The following is a 25,006-nucleotide window of genomic DNA, read 5'->3' as shown; positions in this document are numbered from 1 at the left end:
GAAATGCACAACAATTCATTTTCTTAAGTCTAATTTTTAGAAATGCACTTAAAAAATGCAAAACATTTTGGATAGAATCCCAGCAACTGACATCCACTATATAGTAAATAGTGATTGAACATTCGTCTTTTAAGATAATTTGTCACTGGTGTTATCGTCACTGGTTTAATAATGCTTGCTTCATTCGTGAAAATAAATAAAATAAAGAACAACAGTCAAATTGTCCTTTATGAATTTTTTTTTTTTTTTTTTTTAAGGATGTTCAATATGTTTAAGATGTTTATCCTCAGCTTTTATGGCCGAAAACTGAAATTAATTTAAAATTAAATATTTTGTAAGTCGGAAAGTAAGATTATTTTTTGAGAATGACCCATGTATGCTATATAAAAAATTTCGATGGTGAATGTAATGTGGAGTGGTGAACGAAAAGAGAAGCTGATTCAGCCGCATCTCCAATACATTAGGTGGCAGAATGCGCTTGAACTGCTGGCTGCACGATGTTGCGTATACTAAAGAAGAATTTTCTTCCTCAGTTTTGGATTAGAGGTAACAAAAGGACCCATAACAAATAAACTTATAATAGTGTTTAGACTCTGTGGTACTTTACAAAACACTGTTTGATGCCGGTGAGTCGAGCGAAACTTGTAGAATCAAAGGGATCAGATACACATAATAGTACGTGCAATGAATGCAAGAAATACCATTTCTGAAAGTTAGCTTTATAGCTAGCGTTCCCTATTAAGACAGCCGAACAGGAATTAACTAAATTTTATTTCGTATAAGATGTTGGCCAAACACACGGTGAACTTGTGTTGGTAGCTAACTCGCGTCTTTATGTTCTGCTGTCCCGTAGAATTTTATTCATAATACCAAAAGCATTTCAACTGGTATCTTTGATGTCATACCGAGGAGTTTGAATGTTTCTTAAATTTAACTCCAGTTACCCATCCAGTTTGGACAAAGAAAGACGCTGAAATTTAGTGGTTTAATAGTTCATCAACCAACATGAACATTTTATACAAGCCGGCATCTTAACTCGACTTGATTAAAAATCACCTCGAAGGCTTGGGTAAAACCTGCTCGAGCCTGTTGGAGCAAAAGAGTGCAGAGCGCTGTGAAGGTGTCACCGTGAAAATCATGTCCGAGGACACCAACGTGGACAGGTTCATTAAGGTAACTACAACCTATGTGACTACTAGCAGGTCAACGACGAATAAGATGTGATGTCTTTTCTTCTCAATAACAACTAGTAATCCTAAATAGCATTAAGCAAGAATATTATTGTTATACTATGTGTTGCTTCCATTGCTGTTTCATTTAGAATTTAAAAGAATAATTTGTAAAATTTACCAAGGTTGTGTTCCGTCAGAAAAAGTGTTAGCTATTTGCTGTTCACAGTTTGTTTAATTTATATACAAGGATAGACCTATTTGCTTATGTACAGTAAAACACAGAACTGTCAAAGTTTTAAAATCCATAAATACACGATTACTGTTGTATAGCATAGAACTACCTGCAGTCATTTTAATAAGGACCACTATTGTGATATTTCAGTATTCTGGAAGAATATTATGTATTTAGTTGCAAGTATGTATTTTGCAAGGTGTGTAGTTTGCAAGGCTGAAATAAACTTAGTGCATATAATGCTTTTTGCAAAATATTTCGTTTTTCCTAAATAACATGCTATAAATACAGTATAATAAACAAGAAATAGTCCTGTAAATTAATAATGTTGACAATGTTAATATTAGAAGACATTTTGTGTTTGGCAATATTATAATTCAACCTTTTTGAATTATATGTGCATTTACATACTCCATAAAACTATTGATGTTGGCATGTTAATGCAGTAAACATTGTGTTGTCAACTGAGCTTTTTAGCACAACAATGTTAAAGGAAGACTGGTAGCAGGAACTTGGACCATGGAACATATCCGTTTAGCTATTTGTGATAGTGGAAAATCCCCTTTTAATGAACTGCAACAAAACCGTGACATGTTTCTTAAAAGCTTATTACACCTGTGAGCTGAAGAAAAAGTTTACCTCAGATGAACATGATTAGTAATCTAAGATGATGTTTAAGAGCTTGTGAAATATAGGTGTATGTAAAGTTTGATTTGACTTTAATGAACTACAGAGTATATTGAAACAAAACTGTAACAAGACAATTCTTTATGTGCAAATAACAAAGTTCAAAATTATTAACGGTTCAATGGATCAGGATTTTGACAAGGCTTTTTCAAAACTATGAAAATCTTGATGTTTTTTTTTTTTGCAAATATTTGAACAAGACAATTTTATTAAAAATTTGAAATTAAATTAGTTTAATGTGTTTTTTCCAAGTATACCAGTTCTTATTCCAAAAAAAGTAATGCGTTGCAACCTTAATGTTAATTTAAAATAATATCTTAAATTTACATGCACAATATTTTAAAAAGTTTTAAGTTGTACAGTGAAGTGTTTTGAAAATGAGTGTGCACTTTAAGAAAAAAAAATCTGTTAGTAATTTTTTCATATTTAATGAATTTTTTTTTCATATTTATTATACAGAATTTGTTATTAATGTCAGTGTTGTGGTTCACACAAAGTGTTCCCAAACTCTCTATATGTTCATCTTATAGGAGACGTCTATTTTGGAAGAGTATAACATCAACTGGACACAGAAACTTGGAGCTGGTATCAGTGGTCCTGTGAGGTATGGGGGTGTGAACAATGGGGGGTGGGGGGTGGGGGGGGTTTAGTTCAAAACTGCTCTCAACCCTTGGGGGGAACCAGACTTAATATGCCTGTTCTCTGGCTTTATGAACAAATCAATGAACAAATGTCAATATAATTTAGCATGTGTACAGGGTTTTCCTGGGTCACTCTTCAGTGGTTCAGATTTGTTTTTTTTAGATAACTGCAATTAATTAATGTATAACATATCATACTTAATTGCATTTATTGGATACTTTTCATCATCTAAGCACCTGGAACCTTTTTAAATTCTATTTCTTTAGTATTCTATTCTGACTGTACCCATGAGTAGGGACTGTGAAAATGATTGTTTCCTACTCCATAACAGATATTGTTTTCCTTTCATCAGGCTCTAAATAATTCTTTGGTCCATTTCCACCTCCAAAAAAGTGTCATGTGTTGCAACCTTAATGTTAATTTAAAATAATGTTACATTTACATAATAATTTAACAAAGCTATTCACACATCTGGCCAAAGTAAGATATGCCTCTATCACATACCTTTATTCTGAACATCAACACTCTTTTATAAACATATCTTTGCAGATGAATCAGTGTCATCATAAAGTAAAATAACAGAGTGCAATCAGCTTATAATATGGCCGCGTATAGTGTGTTAGCTTATTAGTGTCATGAATTCAGAATCTAAACGATACAAATTAAAAATGTTCTACTGCATATACAGGTGCATCTCAATAAATTAGAATGTCGTGGAAAAGTTCATTTATTTCAGTAAATCAACTCAAATTGTGAAACTCGTGTATTAAATAAATTCAATGCACACAGACTGAAGTAGTTTAAGTCTTTGGTTCTTTTAATTGTGATGATTTTGGCTCACGTTTAACAAAAACCCACCAATTCACTATCTCAAAAAATTAGAATACATCATAAGACCAATAAAAAAAAAACATTTTTAGTGAATTGTTGGCCTTCTGGAAAGTATGTTCATTTACTGTATATGTACTCAATACTTGGTAGGGGCTCCTTTTGCTTTAATTACTGCCTCAATTCGGCGTGGCATGGAGGTGATCAGTTTGTGGCACTGCTGAGGTGGTATGGAAGCCCAGGTTTCTTTGACAGTGGCCTTCAGCTCATCTGCATTTTTTGGTCTCTTGTTTCTCATTTTCCTCTTGACAATACCCCGTAGATTCTCTATGGGGTTCAGGTCTGGTGAGTTTGCTGGCCAGTCAAGCACACCAACACCATGGTCATTTAACCAACTTTTGGTGCTTTTGGCAGTGTGGGCAGGTGCCAAATCCTGCTGGAAAATGAAATCAGCATCTTTAAAAAGCTGGTCAGCAGAAGGAAGCATGAAGTGCTCCAAAATTTCTTGGTAAATGGGTGCAGTGACTTTGGTTTTCAAAAAACACAATGGACCAACACCAGCAGATGACACTGCACCCCAAATCATCACAGACTGTGGAAACTTAACACTGGACTTCAAGCAACTTGGGCTATGAGCTTCTCCACCCTCCCTCCAGACTCTAGGACCTTGGTTTCCAAATGAAATACAAAACTTGCTCTCATCTGAAAAGAGGACTTTGGACCACTGGGCAACAGTCCAGTTCTTCTTCTCCGTAGCCCAGGTAAGACGCCTCTGACGTTGTCTGTGGTTCAGGAGTGGCTTAACAAGAGGAATTCCTTGAAATTCCTTGACACGTCTGTGTGTGGTGGCTCTTGATGCCTTGACCCCAGCCTCAGTCCATTCCTTGTGAAGTTCACCAAATTCTTGAATCGATTTAGCTTGACAATCCTCATAAGGCTGCGGTTCTCTCGGTTGGTTGTGCATCTTTTTCTTCCACACTTTTTCCTTCCACTCAACTTTCTGTTAACATGCTTGGATACAGCACTCTGTGAACAGCCAGCTTCTTTGGCAATGAATGTTTGTGGCTTACCCTCCTTGTGAAGGGTGTCAATGATTGTCTTCTGGACAACTGTCAGATCAGCAGTCTTCCCCATGATTGTGTAGCCTAGTGAACCAAACTGAGAGACCATTTTGAAGGCTTAGGAAACCTTTGCAGGTGTTTTGAGTTGATTAGCTGATTGGCATGTCACCATATTCTAATTTTTTGAGATAGTGAATTGGTGGGTTTTTGTTAAATGTGAGCCAAAATCATCACAATTAAAAGAACCAAAGACTTAAACTACTTCAGTCTGTGTGCATTGAATTTATTTAATACACGAGTTTCACAATTTGAGTTGAATTACTGAAATAAATGAACTTTTCCACGACATTCTAATTTATTGAGATGCACCTGTATATCACTGTAAATCATAATTGAGTGTTTATAACAGCTTTTTTTAATGACCATGTGAATTCTACTCATAGAATGAGGCATAAAGTCATTTTAATGTCACATTAGTTTAGGTTTTACTGAGCGTCCTCATATTTAAATGCTCCTTTAAACGTCTTTCACAGGGGTGTGACCAGTGTCTGAATGTTCTCAAACAGTATACCATTGCTTTGCTGTTTAGAATTTATTTTTACCCCTGAATGAATAACGAATAAGAACTTTTCTGGAAGTATATCGGTGCTTTTACTCGCTGTTTGAACTGGCATAGGCTACAGTTTACAGTTGTTTATTCTCTGCAAAGACCATCCTAAATACCAAGATAATACAGGCAGTGGTTAGTGAGGTGTCTCTTGCTGTCTTGCTGTTAGTTGGCATCAGGGTAAGCACAAGGTGCTTAAAGTGCTTAAATTAAGCTTTTAGAAATTTAAGGACTGCATACCTGGAAAATCGGCATGCTTTTCACTATTCCATATACAGTGATTGCCACACAATGCATTATATAGGGAACAGGAACCTATCGTCAGAACAAACTGTGCTTAAAAGAAACTGAATAAATAAAAGCCAAATGGTGGCTGATTAAAGTTATCTCTGTGAGATGGTCAATGACACATAAAATATTTGTATCTTGTGCAGTGTGTGCCGTAAGCAGTCATGCAAGACTAAAAGGCTGATGTCTCATAAATGAGCTTGATAAACTCTGCCACCTTAATCTGTTTAGCCGCTTGCGGTGCCTTTCTCCCATTGAGAAAACAGAATCCGCGGCTAGTGAGGAACCATGTAAAACCGCCATCCATATCTTAAAGTTTTTATTATGACTGGAAAGAAGAGAATTAACATTGAAATAAGATAATAAGCTGCTGCTTTCTTTAAACATGCAGAAAAGATGCCGCAAAACCTGTCGCATACATTTCAGCACCACAGGAAATGAACAGCGACCAATACAAAAGCATAGACAATCGATATTAGACTATGAAAAAAAACTGATGAATTGTTCCACAGATATCAGACATATAACCAGGACTTTCCACTCTAAAAATGAGCTTTTCTTCCAGCTTCTAACATTACTTAATATTATTCTGGGTTAGAAATAAGACAAAATGACACAAACCTTTAATCGCAGTGACTTTTTACCACTGATCGCATCCACTTGTTTTGAAGGTAGCGGACCTCATGGTGCATGTAAACTGAGCATGATTCTTGACCTCTTGAATAAGCCACGCCCCGTGTAATGTTGTCGTGCTAAACTCCGCCCCATGTCAAAACAATGCCACAGAGTGAAACGCAAAGGCATATGAAGTGCAAAGGAAAATGGGTACCGTGGACATTAAAAGAAGAATCGCAAGGAAAATTTTTTTTACTGCAGATTAATGAGTAAGAAAAATAAGTGTTTCAAAAGAATTGATGCCAAAAGTCTGTTGCAGAGGAAAAAAATGATTTAAATTGTTTTGTTTACAGTATACATTGTTTTTGCAATTAAATACAACTTTGTCTTTTGCAATGCTTTATTTTTTTGCAAATACATGTCATCATTCTGCCTCCATACAGGAACCCTAGACTAAATATTAAATGAAATAAATAACAAAATGCAATGTAAATCTTCAGTAATCAAAATACTTATTGAATGTAACTGTATTCTGATTACTGTAGTGGAAAACAGTTACAAATATTTTGTATTCTAAATATGTAATTCAGTTACATGTATTCCGTTACTCCCCAATCTTGATTGTGCATTTCTTTTCTTGGCCGGTTACCTCTTTTACGTTTGTTAATGGTCCATTAATGCCATTTCGGAATTATTGTAATTTGTAACTTGTAAATATAGTTCACATCACTCTTAATACAAATGGGAGCTCTTGTATTTACTCTTGAATTATATGAAAGTTTCTTACTTTTGTGAAGTCCTGGAAAATTTATAAATTGGTGCTGGAAATAGTGCTTGAATGTCCTTGATTTTCATTCAGTGGTGCCTGTATAAACCCTGTTGGCATTAGTTAATTGTCTGTAAAGTTCATCCTAAGGACCGAGATGATGCAGGCAGTGGTCAGTGAGGTGTCCCTTGCTGACTGGCTAGTAGTTGGCACTAGTTAATTTTCTGTGAAGTCCATCCTAAGGACCAAGATGATGCAATGCAGTGTCATTGAGGGTTTTCCTTGCTGTCTGGCTGGTAGTTGGCAGTAGTTACAGTTTAAATCAAAAGTTTACATACACTTAGGTTGAAGCCATTAAACAATTTTTTAACCACTCCACAGATTTCATATTAGCAAACTATAGTTTTGGCAAGTCTTCGTGCATTACACAAGGAATTTTTCCAACAATTCTTTACTGACTGATTGTTTAACTTTTAATTGACTATATCACAGTCCCAGTGGGTCAGAAGTTTACCTACACTAAGTTAACTGTGCCTTTAAGCAGCTTGGAAAATTCCAGAAATTATGTCATGCCTTTATACATCCAGAAATTATGTCATGCCTCAAAATACATCCACAGGTACACCTCTAATTGACTATCAGAAGATAGTCAATTAGAGGTGTACCTGTGGATGTATTTTGAGGTCTACCTTCAAACTCAGTGCCTCTTTGCTTGACATCATGGGAAAATCAAAAGAGATCAGCCAAAAATTCTGGACCTCCACAATTCTGGTTCATCCTTGGGAGCAATTTCCAAATGCTTGAAGGTACCATGTTCATCTGTACAAACAATAGTATAAACACCATGGGACCACGCAGCCATCATACCACTCAGGAAGGAGATGCATTCTGTCTCCTAGAGATGAATGTAATTTGGTGTGAAAAATGCAAATCAATCCCAGAACAACAGCAGAGGACCTTGTGAGGATGCTGTAGGAAACAGGTAGACAAGTATCTATATCAACATAACCTGAAAGGCTGCTCAGCAAGGAAGAAGCCACTGCTCCAAAACTGCCATAAAAAGCCAGACTACAGTTTGCAAGTGCACATGGGGACAAAGAACTTACTTTTTGGAGAAATTTCCTCTGGTCTGATAAAACAAAAATTTTACTATTTGGTCATAATGACCATTGTTATTTTTGGAGGAAAAAAGGTGCAAGCCGAAGAACACCATCCCAACCGTGAAGCATGGGGGTGGCAGCATCATGCTGTGGGGGTGCTTTGCTGCTGGAGGGACTTGTGCAATTCACAAAATAGATGGCATCATTAGGAAGAAAAGTTCTGTGGATATATTGAAGCAACAAATCAAGACAACAGCCAGGATGTTAAAGCTCGGTCGCAATGGGTCAATTGGACAATGACCCCCAAGCATACCTCCAAAGTTGTTGCAAAATGGCTTAAGGACAACAAAGTCAAGGTATTGGAGTGGCCACCACAAAGTCCTGACCTCAGTCCGATAGAAAATTTGTGGGCAGAATTGAAAAAGCTTGTGCGAGTAAGGAGACTCAGTTACACCAGTTCTGTATGGAGGAATGGGCCAAAATTCCAACAACGTTTTGTGAGAAGCTTGTGAAAAGCTACCCAAAATGTTTGACCCAAGTTAAACAATTTAAAGACAATGCTACCAAATACTAACAAAGTGTATGTAAACTTCTGACCCATTGGGAATGTGATGAAAGAAAAAAAGCTGAAAGAATTAATTCTCTCTACTATTATTCTGACATTTCACATTCCTAAAATAAAGTAGTGATCCTAACTGATCTAAGACATGGATTGTTTTCTATGATTAAATTTTAGGAATTGTGAAAAATTGAGTTTAAATGTATTTGGCTAAGGTGTATGTAAACTTCTGACTTCAACTGTAGTTTTCTGAGGCATCCCAAAGCTGGAGCTGTCAGGTCCTGGTAACCTCAGGATGGGTACAGCAAATAAAAAATTAGAATAGCATAGATGATATTTACTCCATTACATTTACGTTTTACATTTACATGTATTCATTTAACATGATACATTATCATGAGGAATACAGCAAAAGTGAATCATCCTAAGGACACAATAATGTGAGAAGTCCTAAAATGCAAAGTTTTAGTTTTGTTCAGAAAAGTACAAGTGGAGACGAAAGTAAAGCCCTAGGTATACTTCCATTTTTTTTTGTAATTAACATTTTTTATTGATAAAAAAAAAAAAAAAAAAAAAATCAGAGAAAAGCACAACACATACACACCAAATCAACATTAACCCCCACTAATATCGCTCCCCCAATCACCAGCCCCACCCTAACCCCTAACGAACACCCATGTGGTCACATAAAATAATACACACACACAAAAAAATAATAAAAAAAAAAAATAAATACAAATATATATAATAAACATACAGAATTAAACTAGACCTCTCTGTCCCCATCCCTTCCCCAAGATTCCCCCAAAACCACAACATAATTACCCCATTTTCTGAAAAACAAGTCCCCAAATCCCAGCCTTCTACTTGCCACCTCCGCGAAAGCTGCCCTCCACATCTCCGCATACCACTCTGGAAATGATGGTGCTCCGGCCGACTTCCAACCCCTTAAAATAATTTGTCTGCCAATCATAATACTGGTGAGAACCCAATTTTTTTATTTGTTTGTCCCCCAAATTTATGACCGCCCCATCGCCCAAAATACAAAGTCTGGGGCAAATTAAAATTTGAGTGCCCAAAACGTCACACAAACAACACTGAACTTTCAACCAAAAATCTTGGATCTTAACACCCCCCGCCAAAAGACATGGGATGTGTCTTCAACTTCTGATTGGCATTGCCAGCAGGTTGGTGTGTCTTTAAGACCAAGCCTATACAATCAGAGGGGGTCCAATAAAATCTGTGTAAAATCTTGAATTGCATAAGGCGAACCCTTGCATCTCTAGATGCAGACTTGACATTTTTTAGAACCCTAACCCACACTCCCTCCTCCAATACCAAATTTAAATCTTTCTCCCATAATCTCAGAAGCTCCATCCGAGCTCCATTTTGTCCATACCGAGTGCAAATGCGAGATAATGGAGTGTAACTTAACTTCTCCGATTAGTTTGATAGGCTTTGCAATGGCAAAATAGGGGCAAGAACTTCCTGTTCAATATAAAACCAGGGAGGGGCTCTTTCAGGTGGAAGCGACCAATGAGCCAAATGTCTGAGACTGAATGCATAATAATAAAACCAAATCTTGGGTTGGCTAGCCCACCTTTGTCAATCGGCCTATGTAACTTCCTGAAATGTAATCTGGGATGCTTACCATTCCAAATTAAGGACTTCGCTATGCTATCAAATTGCTTTAAATAAGAGAGGGGGACATCTACAGGGAGAGATTGTAGCAGGTAGTTGAATTTTGGAATACAACTCATTTTAATAACATTAACCTTCCCAATCATAGATAAATGTAATGAAGCCCACCTGCCCACATCACTCGAAAACCTTTTTATTAAGGGGTCAAAATTAACTCTAACTAAATCAGACAAATTTGCTGGGAATAAAATGCCCAAATACTTAATGCCCTGTTTAGGCCACTGGAAGGCATCTGGCTGGAAAGCCGTTACTGGGCAGTACGCTGTCAGAGCCAAAGCTTCGGATTTAGACCAACTGACTCTGTATCCCGAGAACTTAGAAAATAAATTAATAATTCTGTGGAGGCAAGGCATAGATCTAATGGGGTCAGAGACTAATAATAAAATATCATCTGTGTAAAGCAAAAGCTTATGCGCCATACCTCCCAACACCACCCCTGGAAAATCACCTTCGCTTCTTATCGCTGCTGCTAATGGTTCCAGGGCAAGACAGAACAACCCTGCCGGGTGCCCCTGTCCAGAGTAAAATAATCTGAAATTAATCCATTTGTTTGTACCTCCGCAACCGGGTGTCTATAAAGTAACTTAATCCATCCAATAAAAGTATTTCCGAACTCGTATATTTCCAAAATCATAAAAAGATAATCCCATTCTACCATATCAAATGGTGTCAAGTGAGATGGCTGCGACCGGAGTCTGATCATTCTCCACTGACCACATAATATTGATGAAACACCTAATGTTATCAGAAGAGCTGCGGCCCCGAATAAACCCCACCTGATCTATATGTATAAGGGATGTCATAACTTAATCGGTTAGCCAGAATTTTAGACTGTTTTTACGTCAAGCTGGATCAGGGAGATTGGATGGTAACTTTTACACTCACTTGGATCTTTGTCCTTTTTAAGGATCAGACTGATCTGGGCTTGTGACATTGTTGGCGGAAGCTTTCCATTCTTTAATTATTCCGTATAAACTTCTAACAAAAGTGGAGCCAATTCTGTAGCATAAGATCTAAAAAATTAAGCAGCAAAACCATCTGGCCCCAGAGCCTTACCTGTAGGCAAGGCTTTAATTACCTCGTCAAGCTTTTCCAAGGTTATCTCAGAATCAAGAGAATTTTTTTGCTCAGTCGTCAGTTTAGGGAGTTCTAATGGTTCCACGAAGTTCCTAATATCTTCATCAGTAGACGAAGATGTGGAACTATAAAGATCAAGATAAAATTCTTTAAAAGCATTATTAATATCAATGGCTGAGGTAAATATTTCACCACCAGCAGATTTCACTGAGGGAATGGTAGAAAAAGAGTCTCTCTGCTTTATGTATCTAGCCAAAAGCTTCCCTGCTTTTGTCTCCCGACTCAAAGTATGACTGTCTTGCCCTGAATTGCCAAAACTCCACCTTCCGTAACAAAATAGTATTATATCTGTATTTCAATCGGTTCAATTCTCTGAGGCCATCAGATGACATTCAGCGCTTCAGCTCTGCCTCGGCACTTTTAATATTCCCTTCCAACTCCACGAGTTCTCATGCTTTGGATATTTTGGTGAATGATGCATATTGTATTATCCAACCCCTAAGAACCACCTTAAGTGCCTCCCAAGCCACACCCACAGAGGATACTGAGGACCAGTTGGTCTCCATATAAACATTCATTTCAGCCTTAAACATTTGTTGAAACTCAGGATTTTGCAAAAGGGATACATTAAAGTGGAAACTATATGATTTCTTTTTCTCCATATGTGGCAAAACCTCTAAACTCACCAGGGCGTGATCTGAGACTAAGATGTTTCCAGTTGAGCAATCAACAACAGATCTATCTATTAAAAAATATATATATATCTAGAATAAATCTTATGGACTGATGAAAAAAATGTATAGTCCCTACCAGATGGGTTCAAAAGTCTCCATATATCTGTAAGGCCTAGATTTTTACACATCCTGAGAAGCATCAATGTTGCTCTAGGGGGCTTGCACACTTTTGCTTAACTGTGATCAAGGACTGAGTCCATCAAAAGACTAAAGTATGACATTACCCAATATGATATCATAAGGGGTGCCAGCTGCTTGCAACGTCCCTTCAAGATCTTTAAAAAAGCCCTGGACATCAGTTAGGTGCGTAGATATTAGTCAAAATCAACCTTTGCCCCTGAATTTCTGCTGAAACAGTAATGACTTTTCCTAATTAATCTTTAATCTGTTTGAGACATTTGAATTGTAGACGTTTACTCAAATTTTATACAAATTTTTCAGCTTCCTGCGGGGAAAGATGTGTTTCTTGAAGAAATACTAGGGCTGAAAGATTAGTCGACGTTATCGACAACATCGACAATAAAAAATTGTCGACAAAAATTTTCATTGTCGAATAGTCGTATGATCTTAACGTAACATAAGATCATATGAAACTCTAATGATTGCACACAAGAGCAGCACTGCAGCTCGCGCCTGACTGAGGAGAGGAAGAAAACATATCTCGCAGTCCAGACGCACTATAAACTTTCCAAACAGCTTCAGGTGATGTAGATCACAAAGTATGAGGGAATTATAATGAAAAAATACAAAATAAGTAAATACAGAAGTACACTTGTTGTGGAATAAGTAGAGCCGGAGCTGACGCTCAGCTTAAGCAAAACTTGCGTGTTGAGCGTCTTTAAAGGAAACACTCCGGCGTTACATCTTTAATGCAGTTCTGTTTAATGCGTTATAGCTTTATTAAAGTTAAAATAATAAGGAAACTGGCATTTCTCTGTGCGGTCAGTGCCTATTCTATGAGTTGCGCGAAGTGTCCCAATCTATGGGGGAGAGATTGAAACTGCACCCGGCTGAGGTACACTCTGTTGCGGGGACACTCATCCCTCGAGTGCGCGTGCTTAATGCAGCTAGATTATAATGCAATGGCAACTTATTGAATCATAATATATGTCACTGTGCATTTCTTATCATGAAGAAAATTGGCAAAACACAGCTTTATTAATAAGAGAGAGTTTGTTTTTTTGTGAGTTAAAGATGGATTGAAGTGAACAAAAAGGTGAGAGAGGGTAGTCTCTCACACTGCAATTGTGAGATTGCCCCATTATACACTGCAAAAAAAAATACATTTTTTTATTAGTTTTTGTTTTGGCTTGTTTTCCAATATAAATATCTAAAATTACTTTAAAACAACATATATTTACTTTAGCAGCTATACTGCAGAAGAATTAAAAAAAAATTTTTTATCTGAGAATGTTGAATATAATATTAAAAATACAAATATTTTAAAGTACTTAAAAATCCTTTAAAAAAAAGATGCATTCACCTGAGAAGCAGCATATAAGATGTTTAGACTTGCTTTTAGAGAATAGATCTTGAATATAAGTGTATTTTGTCTTTACTACACTCGCAGAAGTATAACCAAGTGAAAAAATACACCTTATATACAAAATACACTTATATTTAAGATACATTCTCTTAAAGCAAGTCTAAATATCTAATACATTACTTCTCAAGTAAATGTATCTTGTTTTAAGGATTTTTAGACAATTTTAAATGGTAGAAAAGACAAATGTACTTGATAACAATAGGATTTTTTTGTAGTGAAATATTTACTGAATTAAACATAATAAAAAGTATTTTTTCCCTTTAATTCAGTGAATGTCATTTAGAGGTATTTTTAAAAGATGATTTTGTCCTCTATTGTTAGCAAGCATTTTTAATACAACCTTTTAAGTCGGGGCACAAGCTGAATAGTCGGTTTAGAGCTAATGATTAATCGTTGCAATAATCGCCCGAACAGTCGAATAATCATTCTAATAATCGTTAGATTAGTCGATTATCAAAATAATCGTTAGTTGCAGCCCTCAGAAATACTAGATCATATATCCTATGTTTAAGAAAAGAAATAACCTTCCTTCCTTTTTTGGGGTGCCCCAACCCATTCACATTCCACGTGGAGAGAGATAATCCATTCATATTAACATTTGACTTATTAGAAAAAATAGATTGTGTGTCAGAAACAATATTATAAAGACCACATTCCAACATTAGTGTAACAATCAAACCCCAAACTTTCCCCCGAACCAAACAAACAGAAAAACGAATGTTCAGTAAGCCGGCCCATTCGGCCGATAAATGAGTGCAACAAAAGACCCAATCATTCCAATGTCCTGCAAGAGATGTTCCACAAAACAAACTCCACACCACAAGAGGCATAAGCACCAAACATTTGCAGATTTATCCACAAGCTGTCACGAAGAAATGATATTACACAAAACAAACTCCAGCTACTTGGCAAAACCAGCACAAAAAGAAACAAAGAAGGCGCCCAGCTTTCTCGGGCAGTCGAGTGTATGTTCAGTGAGACAGGCCCACTAAACAGCAACATGAAAAACACCAAATGGCTTACATCCTCCTGTTTTTATGAAGGACAGTGCTTGCTGTGGGCATGTAAATTCACTACGGCCATCTTTAGCATCTATTCTCAGTTTGGCCGGAAACATCAGAACAAACGCGATCTTCCATTGATGAAAGGGATTCTTGCATTCCTTGAATCTATCACGTTTCTCTCTTGTCGAATTCGCAAAATCTGGGAACAAGAAAATGCTTCCAAGAAAACTTTCCTTTACTCCCCGCCTCACATAACATGAGATCTTTATCAGATGATCTTAGAAAATTGCCCAGAATTGATCGGGGCCTGTCTCCCTCAGTGGACCTCCGATCCAGGACCCTGTGAGCTCGCTCGAATTCCAGCTTGTGGCCTGTTATGTCGAGCAGACTCGGGAAGAGCTCGTCTAGGAATTTCACCATATCTCTGCCTTCACCATATCTCTGCCATATCCAAATCCTCCAAATGCGCTGCAAGTCTGTCTTGGTCGATAGCAGGTTAGCAGCTAATTCCCTCTCCGATGACTCCAGATAATCGATCCGTTTCTCGACGTCCGACAATCTTGTAACCAACTCCATGGAAGTGATCGATCGACGTATTACAGCCAGATTCTCCAAGTCTGCGACGATTTTCGCCAGCATTGCAGACATGCTCGCCAGTTGCCGCTGAATTTCTCTTGCCGCACTGTCCAAATTGAGTCCCTGGTCTGCTGCCTTGTCTCGGGTATCAGCTTGAGCACGTAAGTGTCTTTTAATGTCTCCAGAGCCCGAGGATTTTAAATTCTTTGACATATTGCCTTCATAAAACAGTTAAGAATCAATCGAATCTCACCAGTTTATGACATAAAAAGTATTAAAAACTAGCAAAGTGCGCAGAGATCGCTGTTCACACATCCAACCCTCGCATGGTGTCACACAACTCAGGTATACTTCCATTTTGACATGAATGCACAGCGTCTACATACAGTCGAATGTGAACCTGTCAAAACATACTCCATATAACTGTGTGCATACATACAGTTGAAGTCAGAAGTTTACTGGATTTTCTCTTCAGGAGTTTAAACCCAAAAAGGTGTATTTATATTCCTTCAGACTCGAGTTATACAAATGCAGGTATCTTCAGACCTCCTCACACACAAGCTCTTGACTTGCACATCCACTGTTGCTGTTTTTACCTTCATCTCCTGATGTTTAGCGGTGACTGTATTCTTGCTCTTCTTCGTGACCACAACAGCTCAAAATGTAAGTGTTGCCAACTTGTACCGCTATGGTATTAACAACAGAGGATAATTCAGTTGACAGTAACAGTGAGCAGAAAGCTTATATTGTATAAACATTTATGACAGAGATCCTGATAAAAGGTTAAATTATCGATATTGGCTGATCAGATGACAAGAAAATCGGCATCAGTTGTAAAAATTCTGATCTGCGCATCTCTAAACTCCAGCAGACCTGGCTAATGCAACAAAAATACTGGTTGAGGGAAAGTTACGTGTATGCCTGTCTAAAGATATCAGTCTAGACTTAAACTAAAGACTGTCTCTTAGTCCCCAACATTGCCATGAAGGCTGTTCCATAGTTTAGGAGCCAAATATGAAAAGGAACAGTAGAGAAAACACTAGAAACCTACATTAACAAAGCAGTCATTCAGAATGTGTGGAATTGTGCTATCTTTGTCACTCTCAAGCTGTACCCAAATAATCCTAAAGTTCCTTAAACGTGCACTCAATATTTTTTTATCTGGCCTATATGACACTGCAGTGTTTCCACTAGGATTTTTTCAGCAGTGGTGCTGTTATGCGCCCACAAGCCCACAACGCGGGATTAACACACATCGGTGGAGGAATAGCTTAAACGGGTGTCAAACTCAGTTTTAGCCTGGACCACATCAGGGCTTTTTGTGCCCTCAGAGGGCCAGTTAAAATGTGGCACCAGCACCTGCTTTGGTAGTACCCATGCAATTACCAATAATATTGCATATTTTGTGCATTGAGATGCACATTTGGCAGTATAGCATTGATTTTGAGGAAGGGATACAGATGTTAATTATAATATTAACAACAGTAACTCCTGTAAGAAAAAAAAACACCTTTTTATAAATTGAATGATTCTGACAGTGTGACTTTACAGATTTCTTTCATCAGGCTCTTACTGATTGAACTACAGTCATCTCTTGAAATTTCTGAAAGCAAACAAAACAACTTACATTTTCCTACAATCAGAGAGCATTACATGAGAACAGATTTTCCAAACTGATAGCTTGGTCCAGAATAATTATGAAAATTGACCATAGTTCTTCCATAACATCCGTAGTTTTAACAATGATATTTGTAATATGATCATGGTAACCATAGTTAAAACCATGCATGACTACTACCAAGGTTAGTAACTATGCTTTCTATATAAAGAACTATGGCATTTTTGTGATGGAAAAACAGCAGTCTAAATAGGGTTGCAATGGTTTGAGATTTTCACAGTACGATAACTCTTTCAGAAAATATCACAGTTTCACAGTATACGGTACTACACAATTATTATTATCAGTTACAGTGACCCTTAAAGGAGTGAAAGGAGTTTTTTTTTTTTTTTTTTTGTTGAACAAATGCTTTATTATAATTGAAACTTGAAACCATTTTTTTAAATTGAAGTATGTGTAAAAATAAGTCTCCCTTTTGAAAATAAATAAAATAAATAGAATAAATAAGAAAGCTAACAGAATTATAATAATAAACCGAATTATAAACATGGTAAAAAAAATAACATGCAACTATAACATGTTATATAACTAAAGCATGTTAGTTTACATGTTAGCATAGCATGTTAAATTAACTACTAAATGAAAAATAACATCAGCTGTGTGAGCTTTTAAAATAATGTCCTATGATTATTAACAATTAACATATACCGTAGGTGCACGACAGTGCAGCCAGGCTGCTCCTGTCTGTACCTTTAACTCAGTGGTTCTCAACTGGTTTTGCTTCAGGACCCAGATTTTACATTGGAAATCAAGTGGCAACCCACCATAGTAAAAACGTAACCTGTATTTAAAAAAAAAAAAAATGTAAGATTTTTTTCCCCATTTTCACCCAATTTGGAATGCCCAATTCCCAATGCGCTTTTTAAGTCTTTGTGGTCAAATCAAATCACTTTTATTGTCACACAGCCATATACACAAGTGCAACATAGCAGTCGTGACAGTGATGAGACATATACCAATTTACAATAACATCAAATTAACACAACACAATTTAAAGTCTAATATACACATAATTACAACACAATATACAAATAATAACATACACTGTACAGTATACAATACACACAATATAGATACACATTATTCAATAAAAAAAGTATATATAGAATGTACAGTAGGTTGTATTGTACTGTATTGACATTCAGGCTGTCGGTTGATAGTAAGTTGTTAAGAGAGAATATAATATAATAATAATATAATTTATGACAGTCCGGTGTGAGATATAAGAGTAAGAGTAATAAAATGCAGTGCTGATGCATTTTGATCGTGGGAGATCAAGAGTTCAAAAATCTGATTGCTTGGGGGAAGAAGCTATCATGGAGTCGGCTGGTGCGGGTCCTGATGCTGCGATACCGCCTGCCTGATGGTAGTAGTGAGAACAGCCCATGGCTCGGGTGGCTGGAGTCTCTGATGATCCTCCGAGCTTTTTTCACACACCGCCTGGTATATATGTCCTGGAGGGAGGGAAGCTCACCTCTGATGTGTCTGGCAGTTCGCACCACCCTTTGCAGTGGTTTGCAGTTGTGGGCTGTGCTATTGCCGTACCAGGCGGAGATGCAGCCAGTCATGATGCTCTCTACAGTGCAGGTGTAGAACCGTGTGAGGATGTGGCGGTTCTTTCCAAACTTCCTCAGCCGTCTCAGGAAGAAGAGGCGCTGATGTGCCTTCTTCACAATGACTTCAGTGTGGATGGACCATGTGAGTTCCTCAGTGATGTGGACACCCAGGAACTTGAAGCTGCTGACTCTCTCCACTGGTGCTCCATTGATGGTGATGGGACTGTGTTCTGTGTCTTTTCTTCTGAAGCCCACCACAAGTTCTTTTGTCTTACTGACGTTGAGGGAGAGGTTGTGCTCCTGACACCAGTGTGTCAGAGTGTGCACCTCCTCTCTGTAGGCTGTTTCATCATTGTCAGTGATCAGACCTACCACCATCATGTCATCAGCAAACTTAATGATGGCATTGGAGCTATGTGTTGCCACACAGTCATGTGTGTACAAGGAATACAAGAGTGGGCTGAGAACACAGCCCTGTGGGGCTCCAATGTTGAGGGTCAGTGATGAGATGTTGCTGCCTATTCTAACCACCTGGCGTCTGCTTGACAGGAAGTCCAGGATCCAGTGAGCTGTTTAAGCCCAGATCCCAGAGTTTCTCATCTAGCTTGGAGGGCACTATGGTGTTGAATGCTGAGCTGTAGTCTACAAACAGCATTCTCACATAAGTGTTCTTTTTTTCCAGGTGGGAGAGAGCAGTGTGTATTGTAGATGCAATGGCATCATCAGTGGAGCGGTTGTTGTGGTAAGCAAACTGCAATGGGTCTAGAGAGAGAGGCAGCACAGAGCAGATGCAATCTCTGATTAGTCTCTCAAAGCATTTGCTGATGATGGGGGTCAGAGCAACAGGACGCCAGTCATTTAAGCAAGTGATTTTTGATTGCTTTGGAACAGGCACAATGGTGGATGTTTTAAAGCATGTGGGGACTACAGACAAAGAGAGGGAAAGGTTGAAAATGTCCGTAAAAATACCAGCCAGCTGGTTCGCGCACGCTTTGATGATGCGGCCCGGAATGCCGTCTGGGCCCACGGCTTTGCGGATATTCACCTGTCAGAAGGATCGGGTTACATCCGCTACAGAGACGGAGAGTGAACTAACCTCTGTAGCTTCGGCCGCGAGAGCTCTCTCCGCGAGGGCGGTGTTATTTCCCTCAAAACGAGCATAAAAAGTATTTAGCTCATCCGGGAGAGAGGCAGCGGTGTTCATGCGGAGTTTTTATTCCCTTTATAGTCCGTGATGATGTTAATTCCCTGCCACATGCTTCTAGAGTTGGTGGTGTTAAAATGTCCTTCAATCTTGGGAAATCTCTTAGGAAAATCGACATCTGAAGAATATCGATTTTCGAAAAGAAACAATGAAGGCTTGAATCCGAGCACTGACATCCCCTGTCAGCATGACACAGGTGTATGCAAAACAAACCGAAACACTTCTCTTTGAAATATAACAAAGTTTATTTATGCAGTAATATCAATTAATAAATCAATACAATGCAGTCAATTAAAACTTCCGACTTACAACTACAAATTAAACAGTGACATGATTAGATATGGTAACCAAAATAAGCCTATAACACATGAGAGGAAGGTGTGTGTGTGTGTGTGAGAGAGAATGGGTGTGTGTGTGTGTGTGTGTGTAAGAAGGGACGCGCACAAAATGGTGTACGTGACTCTCATGGAGAGTACGTCACACGGGATTTCCGGCCAGAGAATATGGCCGCGAATGTGTGCGGAGAGAAGCCGGTCAATGGCGTCTGCCCGTTTACCGCGTGTCTCCGCTTGTACGATAACTAGGGGACAAAGCTGAGCTTTATCACAAAGTTATCTACTAGCCAAAAGTGTGTGCGAGAATGTTTGTGAGCGGTCGCGTGTGTGTGTGGTTAGTACGAGAGAGAGGGAGATTAAAGTGGCGGCACCAAAGCCGGTTTCGCGATCGTGGAAGAGAAAGCAGCTGTTAGTTTATCACTCAGAGACCCAGTGGACGGCTCGTAAACTGTCCCGCAGTCTTTGGTTCTTTAATGGATAAACTCAGTGTGCCGGTCTCACCCGCGATGGCGGAAATACACAACAGTCCAATGCAGCAGATCTCATTCGTGATAACAGTACATTACAGTAATACCTTGAGTATTATTAGCAGCAATGAGCGGACTCGGCGGTCCATAAACTGTACAAGCAATAACCTTGATACACAAGAATAACACTATTATATTCTATCTCTGCCCAGACGTAAACCTCTTACTTGAATCGTATGAGGACGCAGACGAATGTGTGTTCATCCGTCCTTTAACTCCGACTCGGTTCCTCGAGGCTCGGGTGATGACGGGAGGCCGTTTCCTCGCACTGTCGGCGGGCAGTACGGCTGCTGATTCTTGGCGGGCTGGCGGAGAAATCGGCGACGTTGACTTGATTGAAGAGGGAAGAGAAATCTTTTCTCTTCACTTCTGCAGGCAAACGGATGAAGATGCGGATTGCTCGGCGGTCTCCTTCGGATCTGTTAGAGTGTTCGGTGGAACACAGAGTAATCTCAACTCGTCCAGCGAGATGGAGATTGTATGGCCACAGTTTCAAGTCGGATGTTACTTCCTTGTGCCACGAGGCTACACCTGAGAGCAGCGATGAGCTGCGTCTACACACGGTGAGCAAGGTTGCTGGAAGCAAATCCCGGAAGCATCTCAGAGGTATTTCTACTCCTGATGACGTCATGGTTGAGGGGCGTTCTGTCGTGTGCCTCATCCAATAGGAGTTGAGAGTTCGATCTTTTAGTGAGCAAGGCTTCATGGGATTTGTAGTTTTGGACTCCCTTTGTTTGATTTTGCCGTGGTTTTTATCAGTACGATTTATGACGGAGTGTGTGGACCTCAGTTAGGCTTTACGACTGTGTTAGGCCTGCCTTTGTTTTCTATCCGAATACATGAGGCCCAACAACTACAACTGCCACTGTTGATATAAAATGAGGTCTAAGAGATTCTACCTTTAGATTATTTCATATGAAACTATAACATTTTGTCAAAATATAACAGTTACTTTTACTCATGTAAAATCGTGAAACAATTTTGTAAAGGTGAAGTATAATGAAAAAATAAAATATTAGCGCATAGCACAGTGTTGCTCTTTTCCTCCTCAGTGCTGTTTGGCATGTCGACTTGACTTCCTCTGTAACACTTTAAATTAGAAAAGTCTCGCTAGAATTGAAATTGGTCACATCGGTTTTGAGGTCTGCGCTCCGCAATATCGAGGGAAGCCTGGTTGTTGCACGCGCGCACCAGAGAGAAGAGTAGATCATTATTGCGAGCTGGTTCCGTTACACTCGTGCAAAAGTGCAGATGAGAAGCCTTTAGCTGATTGCGAGATTATCAATAAATCTGCCTTGGCAGTCCTAAATAGGCTATCACTTTGGCGGCCACTGAAATATCTTCAATGGGAGAACCATGGCATTGTTCTTTCCCTGCTGACCCACCAACTGAGAAACACTGATTTAACTCACACACACACTTATGTCAGACCCCCTCGCCTCGCTTCTCTTTAACATTTTCTCCACTGCATGTGTGTGTGTGGTGCAAGTTGACGAGTCTGACAGGCAGACGAGGAGGAAGGGAGATGCGCACGCGCAGGTGAGATTCTCCGTCTGGTTGCATTTTTTTTTTCTCAATACCGTAGATAAGCAAATGTACATGGTATGAAAACCGTCAATTTTCATACCGTGGTATTCTGTGAAACCGGTATACCGCTGCAACCCTAATACATTTAGAAACTTTTTCTTCCACAACAACCATAGTTAATACAGTTAGTGTTACTACAGTAAATCCATGGTAAATTTTGTAAGTGTTATGATTTGAGAATTGAAAAACCTGGTAATTTGTTTTCTCCTGTTCTTTTAACAGACAATTGTGTACCACATTCAAATGCATTTCGCAGTCCCCGCTGCACATCTCACTGATTCACATGTGCATTTAAAATATTTGTTGCTCTGCACTTGTGCTCCTCTATTCATTGAGCCGTATTGATAAATGGTCCATGTAGTGATGTCATTCCGCTTTTGAAGCAATCAAAATGCGCTACAAAACATAGGGCTAAGATGACAGGGGAAGGCTCATTAATATTTATGAGGAAAGTGATTACTAATTGGTCAGTGAAATGATGTGATCCCCTGCCATCTTATGTTTAAGAAATTAGCTTGCGGGCCACATGAAATGAAGTGAACTTGACACGTGTGTTATGCTGTGACGTCACTGAGTATGTATGTGTATTTGTGTGTGTATGTTGGTGGGTCTCTTTCACAGTGTAGAAAGCAGACAGCTGACTGGGACTGGCAAGCGTTATGTTGCTTCAAGAATATTAAATGAACCTTGTGAAATCAGTGGACGCCTATCCAACCTTGTGCACAGTGTGCGTCCACTGACCAGTGCAGTGTTTCCCCTATATGCATTCTGCAGTGGCGCAGCATCTCTATTAAATTTCACAAGGTTCATTTAATATTCTTGAAGCAACATAATGCTTAATGGCTACTTGTTGTCATCATCCCTATTGCTTGGACTGAACCCGGGTTCGTTTCCTACCCCTCTCCCTGCCCCTGCTGGTCTCTATTCACATCATATTATTTGGGTCCGAACCACGTCCGATTGCATCATCAACTTGAGTACAAGCGGGCAGCTGTTTACCACTGTAATAAGGTAACAACTTGAAGATGTTAGCTTCACTGTGTTAAGTATTAAAGTTTGTCTCTTTGGATTTACCACCAAAACTTGCCATGCACAGAACAACACTTGTGTTGTCTTCCACGGTTGCATTGAATGTGCAAAGATATGAAAAGATTGCTAGTGTCTGTCTGCCGGACAGACACCGTGGATGCCCATGGATGCGTTGCAAGAGATGAATCCTGAGATGCTCTCTGAAGGAGATTTATTTGGACACAAGCAGGTATGAGAAATGCATTATACCATAATAATTGTGATCGGTAGCCTGCAAAGATCCAAAATCTCCTCAAGCTTAAAATGTTATGAAGGTCCCCAGTACATTTCACTGAAGCCAAAGCAAGAAGCAGCACAGTCTTTAGAGAGAATACACATAAGCTTACTGTATCAAGTGGCTCGAACAGGGAATGTGAAAACACGTTACGCGCCAGCGACAAGTCCCACATCGGGATCCCACACCTTGCAATAACTTGAGGACCAAGGGGTGCATGTCCACAGACAAACCGCCTATGGGGTAGTGGGCAGTCGCTATAGCAGCAGCATACACTTTGAGTGTGGATAGAGTAAGTCCTGCTTCCACATTTCTGGACGTGGATGCCAGATTGTGCCTCTTGCTTGCAAGATCAGGTCCCTTCTCATTGGAATCCTCCACAGGGGGGCATCCAACTGCTCCACCAGCTCTGGAAACCAAGGGCGGTTGGGCCAGTCTGGCGCAACTAACAGCACTGTTTTCCTGTCCTCCCGGACTTTGCACAACACTTGGTGAGGCAAATGTCCTATCAACAGGAGATGTCTTTCACTCCAGAGAAGAAGCTAGTGTGCCAAGTTCATCATTGGGTGCCATGAACTCCCCCCTGGTGGTTTATGTAAGCAACTACTGCAGTGCTGTCCGAACGGACCAGTATGTGAAAGCCTTGCACTATGGACCGGAAAGCTCTCAGAGCTAGGAAGACCGAAAGCAGTTCTATAAGAAAAGACTTTGGATGATTGGAATTAATACGAATGTAGAGATACTTCTGTCATTTGGCGTAAGCCCCGTCCTACGGTTCAGCACTCAGATATTTGCTTGAATTGTCAGATCCTGCTAGAGGCGATGACGGCAGGGGAGTGGAGCTTACTCCCGCTCAGGACGGGACCTACACTGGTGGAGATGGGCTGGAGAGGTGTGAAAACAATGGAAGTATGTAAACAATGAAAAACAGCTGTGCAGGCTTATAAAGCAGAGGCTGAATTGTGATTGGATAAGATGCCTGATAGAATTAATCAAGAGATCTTCCTCCTAGAACTACGTTTAGGCTTCCATTTCTATCAGAAAAGACTCAGGATGATTGGAATTAATACGAATGTAGAGATAATTACGTAATTTGGTGTAAGTCCTGTCCTATAGTTCAGCGCTCAGATAGTTGCTCAAACTACCAGATTCTGCCAGAGGCAATGACGGCAGGGGAGCAGAGCTTACGCCAAAAGGGATTAGAATCTATTTTAACAATGATTCAGAACAACAACCAGGTCTTCAGAATGTGAGGGACAAATCTGAAAGAAGAAATACAAATGAATGATGAAAACATAGCCTTATAAGACTGTATGACATGCTACTATTGTTCCATATACTGCAGAAGGGTAGGCTAGTTTATGAGAATTGTGGAGCCCCTGTGAATGGGTGAGCCTTTTTTGTGCAACAATGCTTGTGATTGAGCCCTAAGATAAGGGCGATGTCATCTGTGCAATACCCCTGCTAAAGGACAAACGACATTTGCATTTGAGCCCCACGATAAGGGCGACGTTGTTTGTGCAATATCTTTGCAAAAGAATAAACACATTTTGCGTTTGAACATTATTTTGTATTTGAGGGAGAGCATTATTTGTGCAATAACCCTGCAAAGATAAACAAT

At 39.2% G+C, this 25,006-nt stretch overlaps 1 protein-coding gene across 2 annotated transcripts in view; it reads left to right on the top strand.

Annotated features, from left to right (window-relative positions):
• Positions 1-500: 500 nt before the first annotated feature.
• LOC127426178 (MAP kinase-activated protein kinase 5-like) overlaps positions 501-25,006 on the top strand; it is a 155,240-nt gene continuing 130,734 nt past the window's right edge. The window contains exons 1-2 of one of the 2 annotated variants that reach the window (XR_007894750.1): positions 501-1,173; positions 2,622-2,695. Coding sequence is in view for 1 of the 2 variants with exons in the window: in XM_051672802.1 (XP_051528762.1) it covers positions 1,138-1,173; positions 2,622-2,695 (110 nt within the window). In the remaining variant the exon portion in view is untranslated. The remainder of the gene's footprint in view (positions 1,174-2,621; positions 2,696-25,006) is intronic. The other variant, XM_051672802.1, reaches the window with a different exon arrangement.

This window comes from Myxocyprinus asiaticus, chromosome 3, assembly GCF_019703515.2.
Source record: "Myxocyprinus asiaticus isolate MX2 ecotype Aquarium Trade chromosome 3, UBuf_Myxa_2, whole genome shotgun sequence".
In the NCBI taxonomy this organism is placed as follows: Eukaryota; Metazoa; Chordata; class Actinopteri; order Cypriniformes; family Catostomidae; genus Myxocyprinus; species Myxocyprinus asiaticus.
This window is presented reverse-complemented; position numbering and strand designations above follow the sequence as displayed.